General features: G+C 40.5%; 9 protein-coding genes across 10 annotated transcripts; 5 read left to right on the forward strand and 4 right to left on the reverse strand.

Moving 5' to 3' along the window:
* Positions 1-143: 143 nt before the first annotated feature.
* Positions 144-10,241, reverse strand: LOC124206272 (jouberin-like). The gene is made up of 9 exons (XM_046603995.1): positions 10,112-10,241; positions 9,219-9,273; positions 9,013-9,156; positions 6,774-8,948; positions 6,534-6,704; positions 5,723-6,436; positions 2,046-2,153; positions 351-1,433; positions 144-280 (listed from the first exon to the last, which is right to left on the reverse strand). Exons 4-6 carry the CDS (start codon positions 8,630-8,632, stop codon positions 5,998-6,000), a joined length of 2,469 nt encoding a protein of 822 aa, XP_046459951.1. The 5' UTR covers positions 8,633-8,948; positions 9,013-9,156; positions 9,219-9,273; positions 10,112-10,241; the 3' UTR covers positions 144-280; positions 351-1,433; positions 2,046-2,153; positions 5,723-5,997.
* LOC124205089 (histone H2A) lies at positions 2,887-3,267 on the reverse strand. Its single transcript, XM_046602415.1, has one exon. The coding sequence runs from the start codon at positions 3,265-3,267 to the stop codon at positions 2,887-2,889; it is 381 nt and encodes a 126-aa protein (XP_046458371.1).
* Positions 3,567-4,016, forward strand: LOC124206278 (histone H2B.3). Its single transcript, XM_046604003.1, has one exon. It carries the CDS (start codon positions 3,603-3,605, stop codon positions 3,972-3,974), a length of 372 nt encoding a protein of 123 aa, XP_046459959.1. The 5' UTR covers positions 3,567-3,602; the 3' UTR covers positions 3,975-4,016.
* Positions 4,555-4,990, reverse strand: LOC124206280 (histone H4). Its single transcript, XM_046604005.1, has one exon. The coding sequence runs from the start codon at positions 4,923-4,925 to the stop codon at positions 4,614-4,616; it is 312 nt and encodes a 103-aa protein (XP_046459961.1). The 5' UTR covers positions 4,926-4,990; the 3' UTR covers positions 4,555-4,613.
* LOC124206275 (histone H3) lies at positions 5,210-5,699 on the forward strand. The gene has a single exon (XM_046604000.1). The coding sequence runs from the start codon at positions 5,236-5,238 to the stop codon at positions 5,644-5,646; it is 411 nt and encodes a 136-aa protein (XP_046459956.1). The 5' UTR covers positions 5,210-5,235; the 3' UTR covers positions 5,647-5,699.
* Positions 9,702-12,830, forward strand: LOC124206273 (carotenoid isomerooxygenase-like). Of its 2 annotated transcripts, XM_046603997.1 has the most exons (12): positions 9,702-10,113; positions 10,174-10,395; positions 10,468-10,555; positions 10,630-10,776; positions 10,865-11,009; positions 11,074-11,424; positions 11,485-11,667; positions 11,754-11,979; positions 12,041-12,102; positions 12,182-12,224; positions 12,285-12,340; positions 12,410-12,830. In XM_046603997.1, exons 1-12 carry the CDS (start codon positions 10,020-10,022, stop codon positions 12,581-12,583), a joined length of 1,791 nt encoding a protein of 596 aa, XP_046459953.1. In that variant the 5' UTR covers positions 9,702-10,019; the 3' UTR covers positions 12,584-12,830. The 2 variants fall into 2 exon arrangements, with proteins under 2 accessions (XP_046459953.1, XP_046459952.1); XM_046603996.1 differs by having other exon boundaries at positions 9,702-10,395.
* Positions 12,831-18,466: 5,636 nt separating this feature from the next.
* On the forward strand, positions 18,467-19,953 carry LOC124205348 (zinc metalloproteinase nas-14-like). The gene is made up of 7 exons (XM_046602738.1): positions 18,467-18,665; positions 18,736-18,897; positions 18,997-19,120; positions 19,196-19,383; positions 19,459-19,527; positions 19,599-19,708; positions 19,779-19,953. Exons 1-7 carry the CDS (start codon positions 18,467-18,469, stop codon positions 19,821-19,823), a joined length of 897 nt encoding a protein of 298 aa, XP_046458694.1. The 3' UTR covers positions 19,824-19,953.
* Positions 19,954-20,637: 684 nt separating this feature from the next.
* Positions 20,638-21,604, reverse strand: LOC124206289 (alpha-crystallin A chain-like). The gene is made up of 3 exons (XM_046604020.1): positions 21,324-21,604; positions 21,024-21,257; positions 20,638-20,957 (listed from the first exon to the last, which is right to left on the reverse strand). Exons 1-3 carry the CDS (start codon positions 21,525-21,527, stop codon positions 20,832-20,834), a joined length of 564 nt encoding a protein of 187 aa, XP_046459976.1. The 5' UTR covers positions 21,528-21,604; the 3' UTR covers positions 20,638-20,831.
* Positions 21,605-21,796: 192 nt separating this feature from the next.
* LOC124206290 (alpha-crystallin A chain-like) lies at positions 21,797-22,968 on the forward strand. Its single transcript, XM_046604021.1, has 6 exons — positions 21,797-21,948; positions 22,014-22,227; positions 22,310-22,385; positions 22,452-22,497; positions 22,559-22,668; positions 22,731-22,968. Exons 2-6 carry the CDS (start codon positions 22,021-22,023, stop codon positions 22,811-22,813), a joined length of 522 nt encoding a protein of 173 aa, XP_046459977.1. The 5' UTR covers positions 21,797-21,948; positions 22,014-22,020; the 3' UTR covers positions 22,814-22,968.
* Positions 22,969-23,973: the final 1,005 nt, after the last annotated feature.

A 23,973-nucleotide genomic window follows, 5' to 3' on the forward strand; every position in this document is an offset into this window, starting at 1 on the left:
TACTTTAAGATCTCGGTGACCTTCGAGCGTAAAGAAAATGCAAACTTGCCTTTCCTTCTACAGGTTGACGTTGCTGGGGAAGGGTCTACAACAAGCAATATCAAAATGAATACCAAATGGCTGAGCCTTGCGGCTATTGAATACCTGCTTGATAATGATGCAACACGTCCAATTCTCACCCAACCTCTACACCACCGCATTGACAGTTTAACGTAATATTCCCCGCGACCTTCAAGCGTGAAGGACATGCAAACTGGCCGACCCGTCTGCAGGTTAAACGCTACAATGGTAATTGAAAAAATAATTAATAAACACTGCATCAGTTGGAACATGTTGAAAATATACAGTACCTCCGCACACAAAGGATCGACACAGCCGTGGGTACCTACCACGGCTGTCATGAAACTGGCTGCTAGGCCAGAGCGGGAGCCACTTTCGTTAAGATCCAAATGAAGACGTTAAATCGTCCAAAACAGCTCGCACGACTCTTCCTTCGTCATCCCGTTGCAGTAAAACATTGGCGGATTTCACGTCACGGTGGACCATAACTGAACCGCCCGGCTTCTGCTGAGTGGAATGCAGTAGATGGAGAGTCTCGCGGTGAGATGGCGAGCGGTCAGCATCATTTGATTCACGTCTAATTTGAATTTGCTATTTTTTGCTAGGCCGCCGAAAAGTCAGTCGAAAAGAGTCCCTCCGTTGGTGAATTCAAAGATGAGCGAGACTCTAATCGATGCTTCACCATCACTCGATTCGTTATCCATGCAAAGACCGAGCAGTCCAATAATATTGCGGTGCTGGACAGCTGAAAGGGCTTCAACCTCTCGTTGAATCATCTTGGCGAACGATCGAGCCTCGACGACTGTGCTGCAACGCCGAGGAGAGCGGATTTCTTTGACGGCTGCTTGACATCCATGCCAAGTTCCTTTGAAGACTTGACCGAATTTTCCACGCCCAATCGGCTCATGATAGTTGTCGGTTATCTTTCCAATGCGACGACGGTTGACAACGACAGCTCCGGTTGAGGCGATCACATTGCTCAATCGGACTTGCAGAAGATCGATTTCATTCAGAATTTCAGGAACACACAAAATTTGGTTTCTTGCTCCAGTGAAAAATAGCTGCAGATATCGATTTGTCGTTGACGCTCTGCTGGCTCTTAATTCCACTGGGAGGAACAGCCTGTTTGGCTTTGGCTTCCTCCAAACTAAACTCCAATTCCTGAATCTTCTTCTGTAGTTCCAGCATCCACTATAGATCTTCCAACTGAGAAACTCTTCTTTTGAATCCTAACGTTCCACTGGCTGCGGTTGATTGATTTGTGAAGGTAGTGAATCGGGAACTGGCACATAAATAGGTGATGCATAGATATTTTGAATAGCCTGTGGTTGTTGATGATGTGGCCGAATATCCCGATGGAACATATTGGCGTTCTAAAAGAAAAATTAAATGTTATGAAACATAACAGAACTATGTGCCAAGAACAGTAAACAAGAAATGAATGGAATATTTACAAAATTAAGAAGGAATCATGTTTTTATCCATTTAGCGCTCAAGTGAAATTATCATTATAGGATAGGTTCAAAACTAGGCAGTTAAAAATGTAAAAAGAATACCAAAATGTTCACCAAGTGAAAATTCCAGTTCATTCACGGTTTCATTTGCTCAAGAGAGTACATTACGGAAATAAGACTATTAAGTGAATGAAAAAGGAAGCTGGCTTTCCAAATAGTTAAATCTGTATGGGCACCACATCTTGACCATAATAAGGTTTGCTATGCAAATATAACAAACGAGTTTTAATTACTCTACAAGGAGCAACTGATAGACCACTAGTGTTTTACAAACAGATAGGGAGGAGCAACCATGCTATCCTCTTGGTGAGGTGTGGGCTAAGATTTGTCTTTAGACATGGGAACAAACCCCAAAACAATCCATCCAGCAACGAGTGGAAAAGCATGATTTTCAGAAAGATTTTTTACCAAATTTCACTATGCTGTCTTAAATATCACAGGAGTAAAAAGAAATATTAGTCAAAATACAACTACCTTGCAAACAGTATTTCCATGGTTTTGGAAGACAGCTTGAATTGGACCATTTTATCGCTGTCACAAGCACGCAGATCACATGAAGCCTTCAGCTGAAGATATTATCTGAAAATATTCAGTAAAGAATGAAATAAGAATCTAAATAGTGTGTTATCAATTAAAACTATCAAATATATCCAACCCAACGTTAGGAATGAAGACAAAAAATATCGCATGATCGATGTTAACTCTTATTTACATTTCGTCAAAAGGTTCCATAGTAAAAATGCAATAGCAGATGTCAGCTTCTCTTAATAGTGCTATTAACCACGAAAACTATTAATAGATTACCAAATCCCTGAGAATAAGAATTATCATCGGGATCGTTGTCACAACACTACCCACTATCACCAATACGCCAGGCGGCGGCCATTTTGAATATTTTGAAGCTCTAAAATTGAGGGGGAGGGTTCAAGGTTGCATGATGAATTTGATTATTTGAACAAGGTGGATCATAAACTCATCCCAGAGTACATGAGTTTTCTTTTGGGTATGGACTATTGAGACAAAATGCCCCTCTGTCTCGATACCCCGATAATAGATAAATCTATGCTATGATAATAATAATAATGACTTGTAAAATTTGAAAGTTGTTCTTTCACAGTCGGAAAAACCAAACACCAGCAAAAGAAACAGAAAATTAGGTTGAACAAATCCAATTCAATAATCACTTGCAACTATACGAAATTCGCACAAGTTGAACCAGATTGAAATGTAGCAATCAACAAGTTTCTTTTTTCCAAATTAGTTTGGTGGCCCTTAAAAGGGCCGATTGTTTAAAAAACGAGGAACAGGATATTTAAGCCTTGGCGGGCTTGTCGGTCTTCTTAGGCAAGAGAACGGCCTGGATGTTGGGCAAAACACCACCCTGGGCAATTGTAACACCGGAGAGAAGTTTGTTCAACTCTTCGTCGTTGCGGATGGCCAATTGCAAGTGACGAGGGATGATACGGGTCTTCTTGTTGTCACGGGCGGCGTTACCGGCCAACTCGAGGACCTCAGCGGCCAAGTACTCCATGACGGCAGCCAAGTAGACGGGGGCGCCGGCACCGACGCGCTCAGCGTACGAGCCCTTGCGGAGCATTCGGTGGATACGACCGACGGGGAATTGAAGTCCGGCCCTGCTGGAACGGGTCTTTGACTTTCCCTTTACTTTGCCTCCTTTACCACGACCAGACATGTTGAGATGTAGAGTAAGTAAACGCGGTTCCTAAAATCAAGGAACGAGTGATGTATATAATATGAAAAATCGGGGTTTATATAGTCGCTTGATGTCGGATTCAGAATGCAATCTTGGTAGCCAAACAGTAAACTTTTATTTGCCCCGCCTTTCTTTCATCTCTCCCCTGATTGTGTCACTAGCTCCGCCCCCAACTGAATATCTATCTGTTACACGTAAGTCTCTGGAGACGCGAGTTTTGGCTACCATCAAGTAGTGAGGGGGAGCCAGCTTCAATATAAAAACGAAATTTGAAGTGACGGTCGTTACTTTCTCAGATATACTCAAGTCCTAGAATGCCCCCTAAAGTAAGCGGTAAAGCAGCGAAGAAGGCCGGCAAGGCCCAGAAAAACATTGCCAAAGGAGACAAGAAGAAGAAGCGCAAGAGGAAGGAGAGCTACGCCATTTACATCTACAAAGTGTTGAAGCAGGTCCACCCCGACACTGGCATCTCCTCCAAAGCCATGACCATCATGAACAGCTTCGTCAACGACATTTTCGAGCGCATCGCTGGAGAGTCGTCTCGTCTTGCCCACTACAACAAGCGTTCGACCATCACTAGCCGGGAAATCCAGACGGCCGTCCGTCTGCTTTTGCCCGGTGAGTTGGCCAAGCACGCTGTGTCTGAAGGCACCAAGGCAGTCACCAAGTACACCAGCACCAAGTAAATTGTCTCCGGTCTTCTCTTTCAACCCAAACGGCCCTTTTCAGGGCCACCAAACTTTTAAAGAAAAGAAAAAAACCTTACTGCCACACAGATGTCACTTAAGTGATAAATAATACTTCAATAAACAAATGAAATCGCCAAGATTTATTCCAAAACGAATAAATCCTAAGCCCAGGCAGTGTTGGTTATTTATTAAGGTTTTCACTATTACTGGAATAACTTGAATAAAAAAATTAAAAAAAAAGATGTATGGTTTACCTACGATTGGATTGTAAATAAAATTTAATCCAATTCTGGATCTTTCTAGCAATTCTGGCTTGGCTTTAATTTTTTTTCTCACAATTGTTGTGTTTTCTCTCTTTATTTTCCGAAAACACTATTGAAGAAAAATGAGAAACTTTTGGGGGAATGATTTAATATTCATCATAAACCAGTCAATTTTTTTCCTGCTGGATTAGTTTTACAAGTATGACATACTTTATAAGTGACTAAGACGTAAAACTACCCCACGCACGAGATGGCTTAATAAGCCAATTTTAAATGGAGACCGAAAGTTAAACGAGAACTCATTCTGTAAAATGTTTGTGGCCCTGAAAAGGGCCGATTGAATTGAGATCGGAGTCTAAATGAAAATAATTGTTTAACCGCCGAAACCGTACAGAGTACGGCCCTGGCGTTTCAGTGCGTAGACGACATCCATGGCCGTCACAGTCTTCCTCTTGGCGTGTTCAGTGTAGGTGACGGCGTCACGAATCACGTTCTCGAGAAACACCTTTAAAACACCACGGGTTTCCTCGTAGATGAGACCAGAGATACGCTTCACACCACCACGACGGGCAAGACGACGGATGGCCGGCTTGGTGATTCCCTGGATGTTGTCACGCAAAACTTTGCGATGACGTTTGGCGCCTCCTTTGCCGAGTCCTTTTCCTCCTTTGCCGCGACCAGTCATTTTGAAACGAGTTCCGTACAGATATTTGATAAAATACTGAATGATTCAACAGTGGAAGAGTACAAAGCTTTTATATCCCTCCAGTTCCCTTTAGCTGAACGTCCATTGGTTGGGAACCTCCGCAAGGAATTCTTTCAATGCCCATCATTCTGACAAAGAGAGAATTTCCGTTATCAATTCTTCCCCTCCCATTTTTGAACTAACCAATCCCTAGCCAGTAAACTCGCTCAGCTCTGCAACGTCCGTAGGTTCCCAACATATACCTAGCACTTTTCACTAGTTAGGATATCTGAAATTTCAGTCGCTCGAAATGGCTCGTACTAAGCAAACCGCACGAAAATCCACCGGTGGCAAGGCGCCCCGCAAACAGTTGGCCACCAAAGCCGCTCGCAAGAGTGCCCCGGCCACTGGAGGAGTCAAGAAACCCCATCGTTATCGTCCCGGCACCGTCGCCCTTCGTGAAATCCGTCGCTACCAAAAGTCGACCGAGCTTCTGATCCGCAAGTTGCCATTCCAGCGCTTGGTCAGAGAAATCGCCCAGGATTTCAAGACCGACTTGCGTTTCCAGAGCTCGGCAGTCATGGCCCTGCAGGAGGCCAGCGAGGCTTACTTGGTGGGTCTTTTCGAAGACACCAACTTGTGCGCCATCCACGCCAAGCGAGTCACCATCATGCCTAAAGACATCCAACTCGCCCGCCGTATCCGTGGTGAACGTGCTTAAGCCGATTGATTCCCTTCTACCAACAAATCGGCCCTTTTCAGGGCCACCAAAAAAATAAAGAAAAAGTTAAGCTTACCTCATCTCCATTCTAGGCACGTTGAAAACTAAAATGTTGACAAATACGTCCACAAATATCACAGCAAATTAAAAGAAATGAATAACGGTGGTAAATTTTATCCAACTGTCACTTGACGTGTGTTTGAGTACAAATGAGGTTCGGAATACGGGTAGCGTTGAAGTACTTTCTGTTCAGACTTCTTTTCGCGAGTCTGACCCATTTTCAAACTAAATAATATTTCGAAAAGAATCGATCAGGTGGTAATTTGAAACCAACGAAACACGAATTACATTTTATTTTTCCAACGATTTTTTATGCGAGTCGGACCAGGCCATGACTAGATCAAGTTTTTTGAAAATTCTTTCTAATTTATCCAGCGTAGGTGTGCAATTTCCTCCTTGTGAGATATTATTCTTTGAAATATTCTCGATCGGGGAAACGGCGCTTTGCACTGTACGAGGAAATGTTATCAAGGAAAACCCTTCAATTCCAGTATCGGCTGCGTTAAATTCCAAAACTGAAAGACAACATTGCGAGCTCAATGAACACAAGGCTATGGCGTGACAAGTGGGGTGGAAAGCGACCGCCATGACGGGATCAATTGTAGACGTGGGCAAGGTTGTAACGGCTACAAGATCACCCCGCTCCAAATCAAACCAGTGAACAGAACCATCCTCACTGCCGGATATCACGTAACCACCGCACGGACTGATGCTACTTGCCAGTCTCAGCCTGCCAACAACATTTCCATATCAAATATTGAATATCAGTTTAAATGATAATGCTTTTCGCCAGAGCTAGACTATGCCTGTATGCTATTAGACTATACCTTGGGTTATAGATGCCACTGTACGAAATCAAATTAAGACCAGACTTTGGCTCGAGCAAACACATCTGACTTCCTCTGTAGTGGACTAGTAATCTGCCTCCAGAAGGATGAAAGCAGAGGCAGTTGATGGGAGTTTCATTGCGATATTCTTCACTAGATTCGTTGAGGATCCTGTTGATTGAAGAGGGAAAAAAAGTCTAATAGTTATCACGTCATATTACAATAAAAAATAACAAATACTTTTCAAAATGTAAGCCAGAAATGGTCGAGTTCCAGACACAAATGGAACCTTTCGCATCTGCGCTAAATAATCTTCCATGGGAGTCCCAGCAGAGGCTGTTGATCGGTGCCCTGTGCTGGACATAGGTGCTTATTAGACGAGGTGTCGATGAATTTAATTCCCATAACCGGATCAGCTGATCGAAACATCCAGTGACTACACGGTCGTCGGATTCGCCGAAACGGGCGCTGTACACGTAAGCTGGATGAGGCAAAACCACGTCATTGGAATCGTTCCAAACTCGAGCAGTGCAGTCCGCACCGCAGGATAGTAAACGCCAACCCTCCCCGCCTTCATTCTTGTTCCATTCAAGATCATACACATTGCCCCGATGTCCTTTCAGGTGCAAAGGAATAACTGAGTTTTGATACACCATGATATCTCCAGTTGACAAAGCGAAGGCTAAAGATGATCCATCTGAGCGGTAACAGGCAATTAAGGCTCCTGCCGCAGCAGACTCGTATGTAAAGCCTCGTCTGGTGGGAAGTTTGAATGGCTGTCCGCTGAGCCGGCCTCCTCGTAATGGACTGGTTACGTTGAATCGACTTTCCTCCGTCACGGTTGAACTTTTAGAACTGCCGGAAGATAGCAGCGTGACGTAAAGAGTTGCTGGATACTTTTCTTTCTCTGCGCTATTAAACCAATTGAAGAGGTCGCTAATAGTCGGCCTAGGTGTTGCGTGTCCGAATAAGCAACGCGCAGGCGTTTTATACAGCTGAAGTTGAAGTTTCTTGCCTATGTGTTTGACGCCAGTTCTTGACATGGGGCGCAAAAACCCCCAAGCCAATAAAGAGCTAACTGTCGTGTTGGATTCACTCACGAATTCGAATAAGAAAAGGATTTCTGATAAATATTTGTCTGCATCCAAGTCAAAAACCATTTCTTGATTCCATTCCGGCAGAGCATTGGACTTATTGGAGACTTGATGAGGACTATGGGCAATACATGATCCTGTACATTGCGGTGAAACGGGGACCTTATTGTTCACCATGTAACGACCTGTCTTGCAACTGACGGCATGGACCACAATCAGTGGTTGACTTTTAGGTTGATCTAAAATCAATCTGTCACATTGGTGGACAACAATTTTCAAGATACTGTGCTCCAATGACAGAGTTTCATTTGATTCTTGATAACCAGCACTGTTCTCTTCTTCTATATTGTGATCTGATGATGAACTTGCTGAACTGTACAGGTTTTTCACTGATGTTTGTCTACTATTCTTGTGACTTTCTTTATTAGAATTTATCTTTGCTGGATGAGATGAAGAAATTGAAGTTCTTGTGTGTTGGCTACCAACAGAAGGTGCCACACTTAAAACATTGTCACTATTATTTTCATCGTCACTGCTGTTTGTTATTGCTGGTGAAGCCCTTCTTTCATGTTGTATGGTTGCTCGCTCAACTGAAGATGAATGCCCAAGTTCTGGAGAATTACTGGAACTTTTCACTTTCTTAAGCTTTTCAGAATTTAAAGAGCTGGAGCAGCTGCCCATTTCATTCTGCTGCTCATCTTCGTACCAAAAAGAGGGGTTGGTATGGGATTTCACTTTCACTAAATTTTGTTGAAGGCCTACATTGATGATGGTTTTGTTTTGCACGGAAGAAAGCTCACGTAGTTCTACGTGTTCCTTCACACTGTTACGGTGTTTTTCTTGTTTCTTGAATCGATGCCTCTTGGATTGATTTGTTTTTCTTTCCTGAACTTCTTCGCTATACGAATTTGCACTTCCCAGTAGAGCTTCAAAGTCTTTACGAGTGCTCTCAAGCACTGAAATGGGCGAGGAGGGTAAAATTTGCAATCTGTCTTCAGGCTTCATCTTGCTAAAGTAACGAATCACTGAATCAAACACTGACTACCGCAGGTTTGTTATGATGTTATTGCGCGTTGCTATGGCAACGCCAAATGGACCATGACAACAACCGGAAATCCCTATAGCTGTATGATAACTTTCTCTTGGAAGCAAAGCAATTATGTATTGCAACTCAAAAAAAGGAAACAAAATTCTATATTAAATGAACGTTTAAACATATTAATTACGTAAAAAATGTGTTAATTGTTGGTGGTGCCGGAAACACAACGTAGAACGAAGGTGACATTTTCCAGCGCCGATCCTAGACAAACGTTCTTTCAAACTTTTTGGAATAAAGGAACTTTAACAAAAATGAAGCGAAGAATGCAGATGAAATATTGAATTACCTCAAAAATCCCTCTACTGAAGGGTTGTCCGAAATGTTGCCAATCCGGTTTTCGTGCGATCGACGGTTTTGTGCGATTCTTTCTTTTTGTTGCAAGGAGTGCCAAGCTGACAGTTCACAGTCGCGATCATCATTTATCAAGTTACTAGAAAAAAATTCTCGTTTTGTTTTCCGCGTAGCAAGAACAAATCAAATTCCAACAAATACCTTGTGGCAACTTGGGACATTATGAAATGCAGCGCGTCAAAACAAAGGCAAATATCTAAGGATTCAAAAATAATAAATTATTGTACACAGAAAGATCTGAAATTTAATTAACTAAAATGTAAAATGGTTATTTTTGAAATGACATAGAAAACAATTTTTTTTACTAGACCATGTTGTTATTGTTCAAACCTTCGACAGAAGAAAAAACTCAAGTTAACATTTTAAATTAAGAACAACGTCAGTACAACTAGTTGTCGTCTACTCGTCTGTCCTGTTCGACAAAGTTCTAATCTTTCCAACTGTGCTAAAGTTTACAAACCTCTTGACAATTAATCATTTGCTAGGTATAACTTTTGATCAGCCCTTACGTCGGAGGATGCAACTCTTTGAAAACGTGACACCAAAGTAATCGGAGCTTTAAAAAACAAAAAAAAACAAAAAAAAACAGTAGACGCTTGTAGCTACGTGATTTCCGACGAGCAATTTAGCGACTGGGAAGTGACCGAATGACCATCTCTTCTTAATCGGCCTCAGTATCGAATGGCAGGCGACATGCACGCGCTTCAAAATCACGTTTCGACCGAGACAGGATGACTGACTACGTGCGGAGCTCCAAGAATAAGCTGGCCTTGATATCAATACTAGGACTCGACTAAGAACTGTTTCCGTCGAATGTTTTACCGAAGCCAGCAAGTACGAGGGTTTCACGACTGTCACGTGTTTAACACACAATAAAAACAGTCTCAAATTCCCAGTTTGGGAATAGTTCTTTCTTAAAGGAAGAGGATAATATAAAAGCTGATGTCGGTCGGATGGAAAGTCATCACATCGGCACCGACCGTTCCAGTGACAACTTCACCGAAGATGGAAGGACTTACAGCTACTAAAAATACGAGTTTGTTTGAAGGCACGCTGAAAGACGTTTGTGAAAATTTTCATTTTTGGTCGATCGCAGAACACGAGAAGAATTCCGGAACAACTATCATCGAAGAATCGTACGGCGACGACGCAATTCTGGACGGCAGCAATGGACCAACCGACTTGAAGACGACCAATCCACCAACATCCATGGCGTATCCTAACTGTGATTTGAATATTTGGTTGCGGTCCTGCGAGATAGAAGTGATCAATCCACTGGAAGGCATCACTACTGGAGCCATTCCATTATGGGTCAATGGTAATTTGATTTCAATTTTTTTTAAAAGCTATTCCACAATTGTATCAACTAAAAATGCTTTACCTTTAATAGGAAGCTTGTACAGAAATGGGCCCGGAAAGCAAGACTATGGTCGCCAAAGAGTCAACCATCTTTTCGACGCTGCTGGGCTTCTGCATAAGTAAGAATTCCTGTATTTAAAATTGCATCCTGATAATATTAGACTACGGTTTCACGTTGTTACACCTTTTGCAGATTTAACGTCCGCAATGGCAAAGTAACCTACCAGTCCCGCTATGTCAACTCGACGTCTTACGTGCTCAACACTGCTGCAGGGCAATTGGTAGTCCCGGAATTCACTACTCCAGCAGCTCCCGATCCGTGTAAATCCATATTCCACAGGTAAATAGGCAACACCTCTGTTTTGAAAATATTCCTGTGTATAAAAGCATTTTTTATTTGTGTAAATTTGGTTTTGAAACTCACTCAGGATCAGCTCGTTATTCGTTTTGGATCAAGTCGTTTCAGACAACGCGATGATTAGTATTTATCCGTTGGGCAAGGATCTTTACGCCTTCGCCGAGACTCCGTTCATCCATCGCATCGATCCTGTAACTATGGAAACGACAAGACGAGTAAGTCGAGCGAGTAAATCAATGAAGCAATTGAAATATTTACCGGTGATCGTTTGACGTACAGGAAAGCCTTCACGAGACGCTGAGTGTCTTCAATCAATCGTCTCATCCGCACATCACAGAGAGCGGAGAAGCTTATCAACTCGGCCAGAAAATCGGAGCCAAAGGACCGAGTTATGTCGTTATTCATTACCCTCCAGACGATCAAGAGTCCAAGGCAACCGAACGAGCTCGCGTCGTGACAACTGTTCCGTGCCGTTCGCTCAAAGAGCCGAGCTATATGCACAGTTTCTCAATCACAGATTCCTACTTCGTCCTGATCGAACAGCCGTTAAATGTCTCTTTCAAGACGGTTTTGAGTAGTTTTCTATCCGGCAAACCTCTGGTTAATTCACTGAAATGGCGTCCAAACAAGGTATCAAACAGAATATAGATTATTATCAGGTGATTTAAATCACAATTTTACCTAACGCAGAAAACGAGGATTCGCGTGATATCCCGCAAAACGGGAGCTGAATTACCGGTGCAGTACGTGACGGAAGCCTTTTTCTTCTTGCACACTGTCAACGCATTCGAAGCTGACGATCACCTGATTGTCGACATTTGCTGTTACGCCAATGCTAAAATGTTGGACTGCATGTACATCGACGCTTTGGAGGTAAACAAAAAAAAATTAAAAATCTGCGAATATGGTCATGATTAACAACAACACAATCAACTCTTAATAATTCCTTGATTCAACAGAACGCCCAAAGCGATCCCAATTATGCTTCGCTCTTCAGGGGAAGACCGAAGCGCTTCGTCATGCCGTTGAATCCTAAACAGGGAAAGGAAGGAAATCTGAATACGTACGCCCATTCGTTATCTGAAGCCAAATGGATGAACGGTGGCTCATCAATGTACATCAAACCGGACGAACTTTGCCCGCTGGGCTGCGAAACGCCACAGATCAACTACAACAAATACAATGGTATTTACTGGAATCAAGTAACGGTGAATGTCTTTAAAAAATGACTTATTTATTTGTGCAGGGAAGCCGTACCGTTATTTCTACGCCATTTCGTCGGATGTGGACGCAGAAAATCCAGGCACTGTAAGAATCATTATTTAAATTATTGTACGTTGCTTCACTAATCATTTATCCAATTCTATCATACCATTTTTGATGAAAGCTTATTAAAGTTGACACCATCGAGAAGAAATGCCGGACATGGGGTAAGTCATTCTTGAATAGATTTCGAAATAAACAAGACTAATTTACAATGACATTTCCAGCCGAGAAGAACGTCTACGCTTCGGAACCAGTTTTTGTCCCACATCCAGATGCTAAAGTACGTTTCAAAATTACTTATCCTTATACAGGTGAATTTTAAATAACTTCTATTTACCTTACTCTGCAGTCGGAAGATGACGGTGTGCTGTTGTCGTCGATGATATTTGGCGGACACAACGAAAAGCGGACTGGCCTTTTAGTGTTGGATGCGGCTACTTTCAAGGAAATCGGTAGAACAGAATTTCACACTCCTAGCCCCGTGCCGAAATGCCTTCATGGATATTTCTCTCCTACAAAGTAAAATAATATTCTTTGATTCCCCAAAAGTTCGGCCATCATTTGTAAGAGGAAATTGCTTTTGATAAGGCTCGACTATATTCTTCGTTTAAGTTTTCATTGTTCAACGTTCGTTTGACATATTCATCACATGCATATACACAAAAACGAAATATAATTACACATATTGCACTGTCATAGCACGTTATCGAGTCATGTGTCAAGTCTTTTGATTTAAATAAATCGAGATACAATACAGTATTAACAAAATATTATTGACAATAATTTCGCTTAAAGTCGCTTAAGGACTATACCTTCTCCCCGTTTTCCTTGAAAATTCGCCACAATACTCCCTCTTAAGTTCTCTGAATGCAAAATCTGAAGGAGAAATTCAATTCCAATTTTTATTTTTAGCAATAAGAGAGCGCAACAACCAATTGAAATATTTTCTATGAAGGAAACGATAGCAAACCAAGCAAAATATCGACTGGAACCTGAAAATAACAATCTTACACTTTTCTTTTTTAAAAGGCGGCTTCTTTTCGAGCTTCCAATGATCTTCCAAATAGTTTACGAAGCATCTTGGGGAATTAAACTTTGAGAATAGCTGTTTCACCATCTGTTGTCGCATTTCGTAGGATCAAAGTCTCTTTCCAACAATTTAACCCACGCCAAAATTTGACTTGTTTAAACACAACGTCTGCAAAGTTGCAGACGATGCCCATACATTCAAGCGTAAAAAATGTTATCCGGGCGGGGGATAAACCTTGCCATTATTGAGATTAAAACAAACTCTAACCATAGGGGTTCGTCACACTCAACGTCAATATCCTATCAACCTGGTAATTGGCATTTGATGGCAAATATCACGAATGATTGTAATGTCAGGCGATAGTACAAACGGCTCGGAATTCTCTTTAAAAGTACACGTTTCCTATGAAAAAGGACATAACATTTTCAACAGAGGTTTTCCATGTATTGCACATTATGTGCTTTTTCAGCTGGTGCTCTAAGAACTCGAGCACGTCGTAAAATTTTCTTTCAACAGCCACTTTAAGACACGTATCGCCTTGTTTGTTGATACAAGTGTCCATAAAATTTGCCACGATTGCCTCCCGTCCGTGATTTTGGTATAGTACTTTTAATTCGTGTAACGAACCTTCGATGACAGCTTTGCAAAAGAGATCGGCCACACCAGGAGCAGCCATAATGACTAGTGAATAAGGAACACCAATATAATTGGGAATGTAAACAGTACAAAAGAGAAAAAAGATAACTCAACAGACAAAACAAAAACAAGTGTAAAGGTTCTGCAAATTTCTTTTTACATAAATTAAAACTGTTCCTGTCGATATTATTATCGTATTTCTGTCGTAACATTAACGATGTTTTTGCAAACTTGCGATTATCCGAGACGATACTGCGATTCCTCACCACCTAAGTTGATGATTTCCGCGAAACTTGGTTGTTCACGGAGACGCGCATAAGCCACCAAGACCCGCCCTCTTTATTTCCTACTACTTCCTTCAAACAGCCTTCCCATTCGTTAGGGGAATTAATTAAGTCGTTTTTATCACTGCGTGTGTTCAGCGTGTGTTAAGTTTCATGCGTTAAAAAAAAAGTCTTTTTTCCTCTATTACCTAATACTACTAACTTCATTTGGGAACCCAAATACCGGGATTGGGCGGGAAATTTGATTTTCAAATAAAGTTTAGTGAAACACGGCGAAGTTGCGGTAGATAGACAAAGCGAGCGATACCGTTACCTACAGGCTAAACATAAACCAAATGATAAATCTGAAACAATCACGGCAGCTGACCTTCTCCAAGACAACAATGGAGAATTCATTAAACCGAAATATTTTCGTTCGTACTACCGTGATATAATTAAACGAACTGAAGGAATTCTCCCGGAAAATGTTTAGGATTGCATCATCTGCACCAACATTGGCTTCGACAGTGAGCAGAAGCTGAAGAAGAGCGGGATCGAGCTGATACTTCACGATCAAATTTTTCCTTCGACGAGAAAAGAGCGAAATCCTGTGCCACTTCTGGCTGGCCTGGCCATCTATACGACGGAGCAAGTCAACCTGAGAGTCAACGTCATCCGAGCGCTAAATTTACCTCATAAAATCGACAGTACTCGACAAAAGTTGAATTCAAAATAATCGCGCGATTTTTTTTTAAATTGCCCGCCTTAATCAGGAGATTCAATATTCCATCCGTTTGTCGAAGCGTCTTTCCGAAAATTCAGCGCTCGAACAGCTGGAAACGGTACCCCTCGAACTAAGAACTTTGTCTTCTAGTCAAGTATTTTTCAAAAAAACTACTCTTTTAAAATTCGTTAAATGTAAAACAAATCGAATTTTACAGTTTTGCGGAAGGGAATCGTTCACTGGCTTATTTACAGTCCATTCAGGACGATTTGTTCATTCAACTTTTTGACGAGACTACTTTTTAAAGACAAATTGGAATTGGAAGTTAATTCAACAAGCTATATTTACGGAATAGGTTGTGGTCGATATTTTGGACAACCGACCGTCAAAGGGATGTGAGCGTTCACCAGCGCTACGAAAGGAAGATGTAAAAATGCTGTGACGATGTAAAAAAATACCAAGATAAACTAGAAAATTCGTCAATCGAATAACGGAATTTTTTGTTATTTCTTTGCCAACGAAATGGCATTTTGAATCAAGTAGCCTGGCCAGTTGAAAACTTAATTTCCCAGAAACTTGTGCACAGTCGAGCCCATTAATAAAACATAAGTGGAAGATCCTACCTTTGATGGCTAACGGTCATGTCTGGAAGAGAAGAGTTTCGAAGCTTGGCGTTTTCCCTCCTTGGCGTGATATAATTCTTGTAGTTGAAGAAATCCTCTTCTCCTTCTAGGGACCACGAACGACGTCAAGTGTCACGACAAGAGAAATGAACACAACAGAAGGATCACGGATGAAGTTGCGTTGGAATCACGATAACTGCAAAGTAGAATTAACAAACAATTAGATTTGAGTTCCCACGGCTGTGAATTACTGAATTGGACACTACACTTGCACATGTTAGAAGCCAAAAAGAATAAAAAGAAACGTTATTGTCTCTCAGAAAAAGCGCACTGCGAAAAATGACAACACCCCCTTAATTTGAGAGAGAAGAGGAAAGGTTTGAAAAAGGAAATAGGGCCATCATAAATGGTTTGATGCAGTAATCCTATGACCTCCATTCGTCCCAGGACAATTGTAAAATTAGCTGTCACCTATAAATAGGACTAGCCGCGAACATTTTGGAAAAACAACAAAAAAAAAAACCAAAAAGTCAATCCTTACTAGGGGTGCCAAAATTTTGCAGCGTGGTATTTAGCGACTGATTTCCATAGCCGATTAATTGAACTTCAGCATGGTTGGCCAACTCTTTGGTTACACGAATCCGGTCTAAGTTTTTATCTTCATGCCAATACCAACGCACCAACAACAACAATAGACCACGCCAAAATGCTTCAAATGGCTTTTGACGTCTGCACAGAAAGGAAGAGTTGGGATTGTAGAATAAGCCATCGTTTGCTCAGCGAGTCAGCGACCATGTCAATTAGATCCTTTATTACTGGGATCTTCTTGAACTTTCCCAAAAAACATCCAGGCTCTTTAACTAATAAGACATCTAACATTCCTTCATGAGCTAGGTTAGCGTAGGGTTATGAAACTGGAAACAAATAAAAGAAAACCATAAAATAAAATTAGACAATGAAGGTTCAAAATTACTTCTGTTGCATATGCTTGAGTAGGTTTAAGAAACATCAGTGATAAAGGATTAAAGGAAACAGGCTGTGACACTACTTGCAGCTGACAAGACGTAACAGCAAGTTTCTTATTAGCAGCCAACTTGTCCATCATCTTACCCGCTGAAAACTTAGTAGCAGGTTTCTGCAGCCATTCCATGTCCTTGCTGCTAAATCGTTATTGTGGCCGGAAGTTGATTACATGAATAAAAGCCTTACAACCGAATTTTCATTTGACATGTAGAATGGGTGCAGCTTTCTAAGTAAAATTCTCAAAATAAACTTTTAGGCACCTAGTTGACAAGTGAGAGCAAGATTCAGTTACACGAGGTACAAACCATATCATTAAAGATGATCTTTATAGATGGGTAGATGAGACCTGTATCTCATGTGTTCTGCTTCAATCCCAGGAATGTCCAGTGTCAATACAAGAATAGACCTTAGCGAAGGCTTTGACGATCGACGAAAGATCAAGTGGACTAGCTCAAGAGTCGTGACCAACCTTAGACAAATTGCTATAATAAATCGGATGTAATATTATACATAAAAAAAATCTCTAACTCATAATGAAAAAACGATATCTAGTTTAATTACCAACTTGCAACATGAAGAGAAATTGACACATCAAAGACAAAAAAGCCCATGTGCAGAAAATGCGGTCGGGAATGAATAAATCATAAAAGCAGAGACCACCGAGGCGCCGACAGTTCGACACGCTGATACTGATAGGATGAGATTCCAATATGGAGTGCATAATTCGTCCACTAGGTGTGGATACCTGCGCCTGGTGATGGCGGCATTTTTGTTTTTTTCAACAAGGAGTAATTTATTTTATACATTTTTTTATCGTTTGCTTTTAGCATGAATAAATTTTAAATTTTTAACGTTTATTCTCTAACTTAAAAATAAGTAGAAATATAAAAATAAGCATATTATACTAGCTTTTAAGTTTTAACTACTTATAAATATTTGTTTGGCAAAATTGGTAAAACTTGTTGAGTCTTGGCTGATTTAATACTTCTACATTTTTTACGATGACAACTAAACACTTTTCTGGGAGGGATACACTCTTAATTCGAGGCATATTAGTGAATTCTGGAATTACAACTTAATTTATCTTGAAAAAGTTTGTCTAATGTCCCGTAATCCCGTTTCTCAATAAAATGATACAAAAAGTCAAGTGAGCAGACATTCCAGAAAAACCAGAAAAACACCGTCCGTAGTCCGTTGTACGAGCAGCACTGTCATTTAGATTAAAACCGATTTTTAAAAGTTAAATTCATCAATTGCAAACCAAAGAAAATAGTAAAAATAGGAATAGAAGAAAAAAAAATAACCAGAGACAATTGATTATTCTTAACAACAAATTTAGGTCGCACCGGGTCACGCTATCCACCACGTTTTTGTAAACATGTGACTGACCATAGACAACAAAATTGTTGTTGTCTATTTGTAAAAGAAAAAATATCGTTAGTTAGTTACCTAACACAGGATGTATACAAACCAACCATAGGTTAGTCAACTGCTAACAGCCTCTATGTAATAGCTTTTCACACGCTTTTATCACTCAAATGTAGGTATACCCAAACACGGCAGGCTGTAAATGTCACGCGACTGCAGGATATATCAAAATTCATAGACTTATCAGTTTAACACGACTGAACCGCTTTGACTCATTGGGGATATAGTCGCATCACATTTCCGGTGCAGTAAATAGACTGGCTTGAACATGTTTGAAAATACGCCAGCAAAGTTTAACATAACAACTGATGTTCCGACAAGTAATCGGCCAAGTCGTAGTTGTCAATATTGAATGTAAGTGTGACTTTGTGATGTAATTTGTCAAACATATGATGTATGCATATCATAAAGTATTTCGTCCATCGATTTGTATTGCTCCCTTCTGTAGAGTGATGGGGCCTAGAATTCTTGGACCTATATAAAGAGGTGACTTTAGCAGTTAGAAACCATCAGCTCACAACCAGCTCTCAAGTACAGTCATCTGACTAAACCACAAACCTATTCAACGTTTAATTTTCTGTAAGTCTAATATTTAATTTTCACGATCTATTAAAATTGTCGAATTTTGTTTCACCTTAAGTAATCAAAGAATATGATGTCCCAACGACCTTTATTCATCATGGCGATTTACGCGGCTTGCCTTTGGCTGGGATCTGGAGTCACATCGTCGCCCATCGTTTTGACATCGAATGGAGATGACGATCTTCGTTCAACCGTTCCAGTTCAAACTCTGCCGAGTGGACCGACAGATCCATCTGAAATCGGACAGCCGCTCACCGAAGAAGAATTCCACAGCAACATTACAACTTACAAAGATGGTGCTGAGAATAACCAAATTATTAAATTGAATTTTCAATTGCCTTACATAATTTATAAATTTTTTTAAAGCATCCGAATTGGATTCGTCGGAGAAGAAGATTCCCGATGAGCTGCTGCATCAGCTTTGGGGTGGTGACATTATGACTCTATCAGGTGACAAAAACGCTGTCGTGGATCCCAATAGTCTTTGGCCCAATGCCCAAATCCCTTACGTCATTTCTGCAAGCTACAGTAAGTCATTAAACATGAACGATGGGGAAACATTACATCATTAAAATTAATTATTATTCAAAATTTTTCTCCCTCTGTTATCTAATGGGGAAAAAACAGCCCCCGACCAACGCAGAGTCATCGGTTACGCCATGAACGAGTATCACACCAAAACTTGCATCCGCTTCGTTCCACGGACCAATCAAAACAATTACATTTACATCCGGAGAGACCTTAATGTTGGGTAAATATCCCCGGACTTTCAAAAGTTATAATCGACCAATAAATATTACATAAAAACAATTTGGATTGAAATCAGATGCTGGAGTTACGTCGGCATGAACGGAAACGGTGTCCAAGATGTGAGTCTACCAGACTATTGCGTCAGCTACAGTTACCCCGGATCGGTTATTCACGAACTGATGCACGCCACTGGATTCCAACACGAACACCAGAGACCCGACCAACAATATTACATCAACGTTAACTACCCCAACATTCGTCCAGGTATTTACTTCTAGAAATCAGTGTGCGTCATCAGGATGTTTATCAACTAAAATGGTTCCTCACTTCTCTCAACAGATAATCGTCAATTCTTCAATCCATTCAAACCTAACGTAGTCAACACTTTGGGTCTCCCATACGACATCAGTAATTCGATTCCACGTTTGACCTTATACCAGTTCAGTTTAATGACAATTTTATCTGTGGCTTGACGATAGAATCGGTGATGCACTACCCCAGCTCGTTCATGGCAAGCAACCCATCGATCCCGACTATGGTAGCCAGGAGTGGCGATTTGAACTTGGGAAATCTGAAGGGATTTACTAAGGTACTAATGCTATTCTTTTTAATTATTTTTACAAAACACCGCTTAATATTTTATTCAATCGGAAATGCAGTTGGACACCCAGAAGATCAACAAGTTGTACAACTGCCGTTACTAATTGGGTCGTAGTTATTTTTCAATTCACCCCCTAATCTTTACCGTAGTATATGTGAAGCTGTTAAATATTAAGCTTAGTAGATTGTTTATTGTCGGTTGATTACTCTAATACACATTATATTTTTTCCTTATTTTGGGTGCATTTTTGTCTACAAATATTTTTTAAAATTTCGATGAATTTGATAGCTTTTTTTTAAAACAAAATTCTTGCGTATAGAAAAGCAAATAAATAAAATGCAAAGCAGCTACTGTATGACTCTCATATTAAAATGAAGGAGCTGGAGTCCAAAGTGCAATTCATCAAATTTAAAAAAAAAATGTCTGGACACATCCACACACGCTGAACCATAAACCATTTGATAACGAAACCACACCAGTCAGATAATTAATGCAAGTCGATACATGAAATGGTTTGTGGTTTCAAGAAATGTTAATATATAAAACAGCATGTTCTGGCGAGTGTACCATGGTTTCTTCACATTCTCTAAAAAACTACAAATTGACGTTTCGTGTGTGGAAATTGTAGTCTGCAATCTGGGATGACTCGGTTTGGCATTTGCCAGATTGCGAAAATGAGTCGAAAATTGATTCGAATCGAATTAAACCGGATATTTAACCGGATTAAATAAGATTTTGGCCAAACTGGATTTGCAACATCCAACCAGATGTTATTAATCATCTAATTTCCAATATTCTTGTGGCTGATAGCGTCGAATTATCTGTCATAAAATTTTCTCTCGAATTTTCTCTTCGGCCTTGTGAAATGGAAAAAAATACGCCAACGATGAGTTATTTAAATATCAGCGTTACAAAAGTTGTTTCAAAAATGACATTCTTTATTCTCATTTCTCAGAAGCAGATGCAAGCCCTACGACGAGACTCCAATAATTTTCAACACAATAACAAGCACACATTTCTTGATTAAAATCTTAACGATTCCAAACGAATCACAACACGCTTCGACGATTCAAAAAGCCTTCAAAGATGGGAATCCATTTTCCAATCTGCTTTAGTTTTTGCCGGCCTCACGACTCACGGGAATGTTGACATTTCCCTTCTGCGTCTCCTGCCCGGATTTCACGGACTGCTGGGATGTAGGCGGAAGCTGCTTCACTTCAATTTCACGCTCCTTCTCCTGGTAAAAATACATCCACACAACATTTTAAAACACGAATTTAAAAAATATTCTATTGCCACCAACCGGTTCAACCGCCTTCTTCTGAGCGCAAACCACCAGAGTTCCGTCGTCCGACAAAGTGGCATTCAGATTCTCAAAATCCGCGTTACGAGGGAGAATGTAACTGCGTTTGATGTTGCGCGAGATGTGGCCATGCTCGTCGGGCTTTTCTTTGTGTTCGGCGTGAATCACGAGATTGCGATCAACCAGCTTGACGTTGATCTCGTCGGACTTGAAATCTCCCAGGTGAAGAGTCACCTTCATAAACACAATAGAATTAAATATGGAAATGAATAAGAGCGATATAACGGTTGGGAATTTTACCTGATACTTGTTCTCGTCGCTGACGACTTCCCTGATTGGTGAACGACGCCGGGTGCCGGTGGGAGCGAAGTCAATTGCTGACAAAACCGAAGGAAGAGACGATTCCATCCAACGAGTCAGCGGGTCCTGGCGATAAACGGCCCAAGGATCTCTAGGCCAGCCCATGCCCATATCAAAGAAAGGATCGATGTTCCAGAGAGCCATGATTTCGAACTGGAAAAAGTTGGAGAGAACACGTCAAAGAATTGGCAACGTAAATTTCTCGACTGAGGCTCGGAACGGTTTGTCCAAGGGCTTATATAGGTTAGCTATCGATTCCTAGAAGGTTCTCTACTCAGCCATTCAAACGTTGATTTTCGAGGTAAATGATTAGTAAATGAAGTGGAACTTATACTTGGTAATTGGTATTTTGTTAAAGATAATTTTCTAACGATGGCAATACGATTTATTAGTCTAACGATTACTAGTGACAAATGCTTTTTAGTTTTTACCATTCGTGCAGTTAAAAAAAAACGTTGCAATCTCGTCTACAGCGACAAGTATAAAACGATTCCCAATTTGTCCAGCAAATTATTGCAGAGCCGTTCGCTGTTGGTGATTGATCTCCCCCATCTTCCAATTATTTGTATTTTTAGCCGTTATGTTTTTTACTTCATGTTTTAATTATTCATTTTGATTAAATGTTTTTAGGCTTATCATGTCTCTCCTACCTTTTAACGATCCCTTCGACAGCATGATGGATCCATTCAATCAGCTCACTCAGTTCGAGCCGATGCAAACATTGGATCCTTTCTTGAACCGATTCAACATTGTTCCGCGGTCAATGAGGAGATCGATGCGTCACATGGATCGTGAACTTGGAAAACTTTTATCCAGCGTCAAGGAAGACGACAAATCGTTTCAGGTATATAGTCAAATTGTTTGTTATTAATTTGAGTGTGTGGGTGTGTCTGTGCTCTGTGAACTAAAAATTGTTTATTATTCAGGTGATGGTCGATGTTTCGCATTTCCAGCCAAACGAGATCTCTGTGAAGACGACCGACAATAACATCATTGTCCACGGTGAGTCTAATTATCAATTACATTTCCTTTAATGTGAGCTATAAAATGGGTGATTATTTTTTTTAGCCAAGCATGAGGAACGCAAGGATCAATTCTCACACGTCTCGCGGGAGTAAGTTATTATTTCATTAGGTGTAATTTAATCTTAAAAGCTAAATATTTTTCTTAATTAGATTTCGTCGTCGTGTTACCATTCCCCAAGGCGTAAATCCCGAGACGGTGACGTCCACTATGTCGCCCGAAGGAATTTTGACCATTATGGCTCCAAAAATTATGCTTGAAGGCAATTTCAAAATTAAACTTTTTATCGTGCAGAAGTCTAATTTTTGGATTGTAATTCCTCAGGTTCTAAAGAACGAGTCATCCCAATTACCATGACTCAGACTGCTGGATCAACTAATCCTCCGACTCCAATCCAAGGAAATTAGGACGTTGGCGCGTTTGTTGTCAAAAGAAAAAAGAATCGTCTATTTTCATTTTTCCTTTTCGAAAAAAAGTTGCAGTTATATAGGTGTGATGGGTATGGGTGATTGTGTTTGTTGATATATGTTGTTCGGCTTAAAATACAGATTTCAATAACTAATTGTAATTTAATATTTCATGTTAGAAGCGTTCATGAATACAAACCTTAGCTAACGAGAAAATCAGATATAATTTCAGCTCGAAAAATTTTGACATGATTATACATTTTGTTTCCATTTCACAAGAAAACAATAGATACTATACAGTACATATAGTAAAAAATGTCCATTTCTTCGATGAACAAAAGAAAAAGTATGGAGATAGAAAGATACCATGGCATCGAATATGGTGGGTAAACTTACTTTACTCACTTCCAAGAGTCGTCGACTACGGCTTTAACCCGGGACATGAAATCCCGGGTCACTGCCCGGGTTGAAGCGTAAAAACCCCAAAAGTGTGGCATTTTTTTACCGAACGGGCTCAAGGATGTCCGGCCAATCCGAGCGGTGGCGCCATCTAGTAGTCGTATGAGAAGCTCGTTATGCAATAACGGCTGGGTTCGTTAAATGACAATCGCAAATCAGTGTCGCACGATTTTCAGGGTTGCCATACTTTTATTTTGTTTATGCTCACAATTCCAAGCTGTAAGACAAAAATGAGAGAAACTGTTTCATCCTCCTTTGTTATTGCTGGAATATTATTGCGCCTTTGTACTTTCACACAAAGAAGGTAGAGTTGCCAAATTGGTTTTAAGTCTTCGAAAATAATAACCCTTTCTACCATTACCCCTTTCATCGCAGGCATTCGAGACACTGACGTGAAAGATGAAAGTTAGCACGATTTTGCGGGCGCCTTAAAATCCTTCATTGGTGGAAAGGGATGGAAAAGGATTGTCATCCTTATATGCCTTGCTTCATCTTCAATTACTGCTACGATCTCTGCAGCTATTTCATCCATTAGCAAAAGGAACACATTATATGCCTGCCTTATGCATGCAGCTCAGTGTATAAAACTAGGTATAAATTTTGGGTAAAATGTTACAGCCAAATGTTAAAATTTTTACAAAGTAGGGGGGGGGGGGTAATGCGCCATCAAAAGTTGGAAAATGAATAGTCATTAGTCAAGG

Source organism: Daphnia pulex, chromosome 10 (assembly GCF_021134715.1).
Source record: "Daphnia pulex isolate KAP4 chromosome 10, ASM2113471v1".
NCBI classification, from domain to species: Eukaryota; Metazoa; Arthropoda; class Branchiopoda; order Diplostraca; family Daphniidae; genus Daphnia; species Daphnia pulex.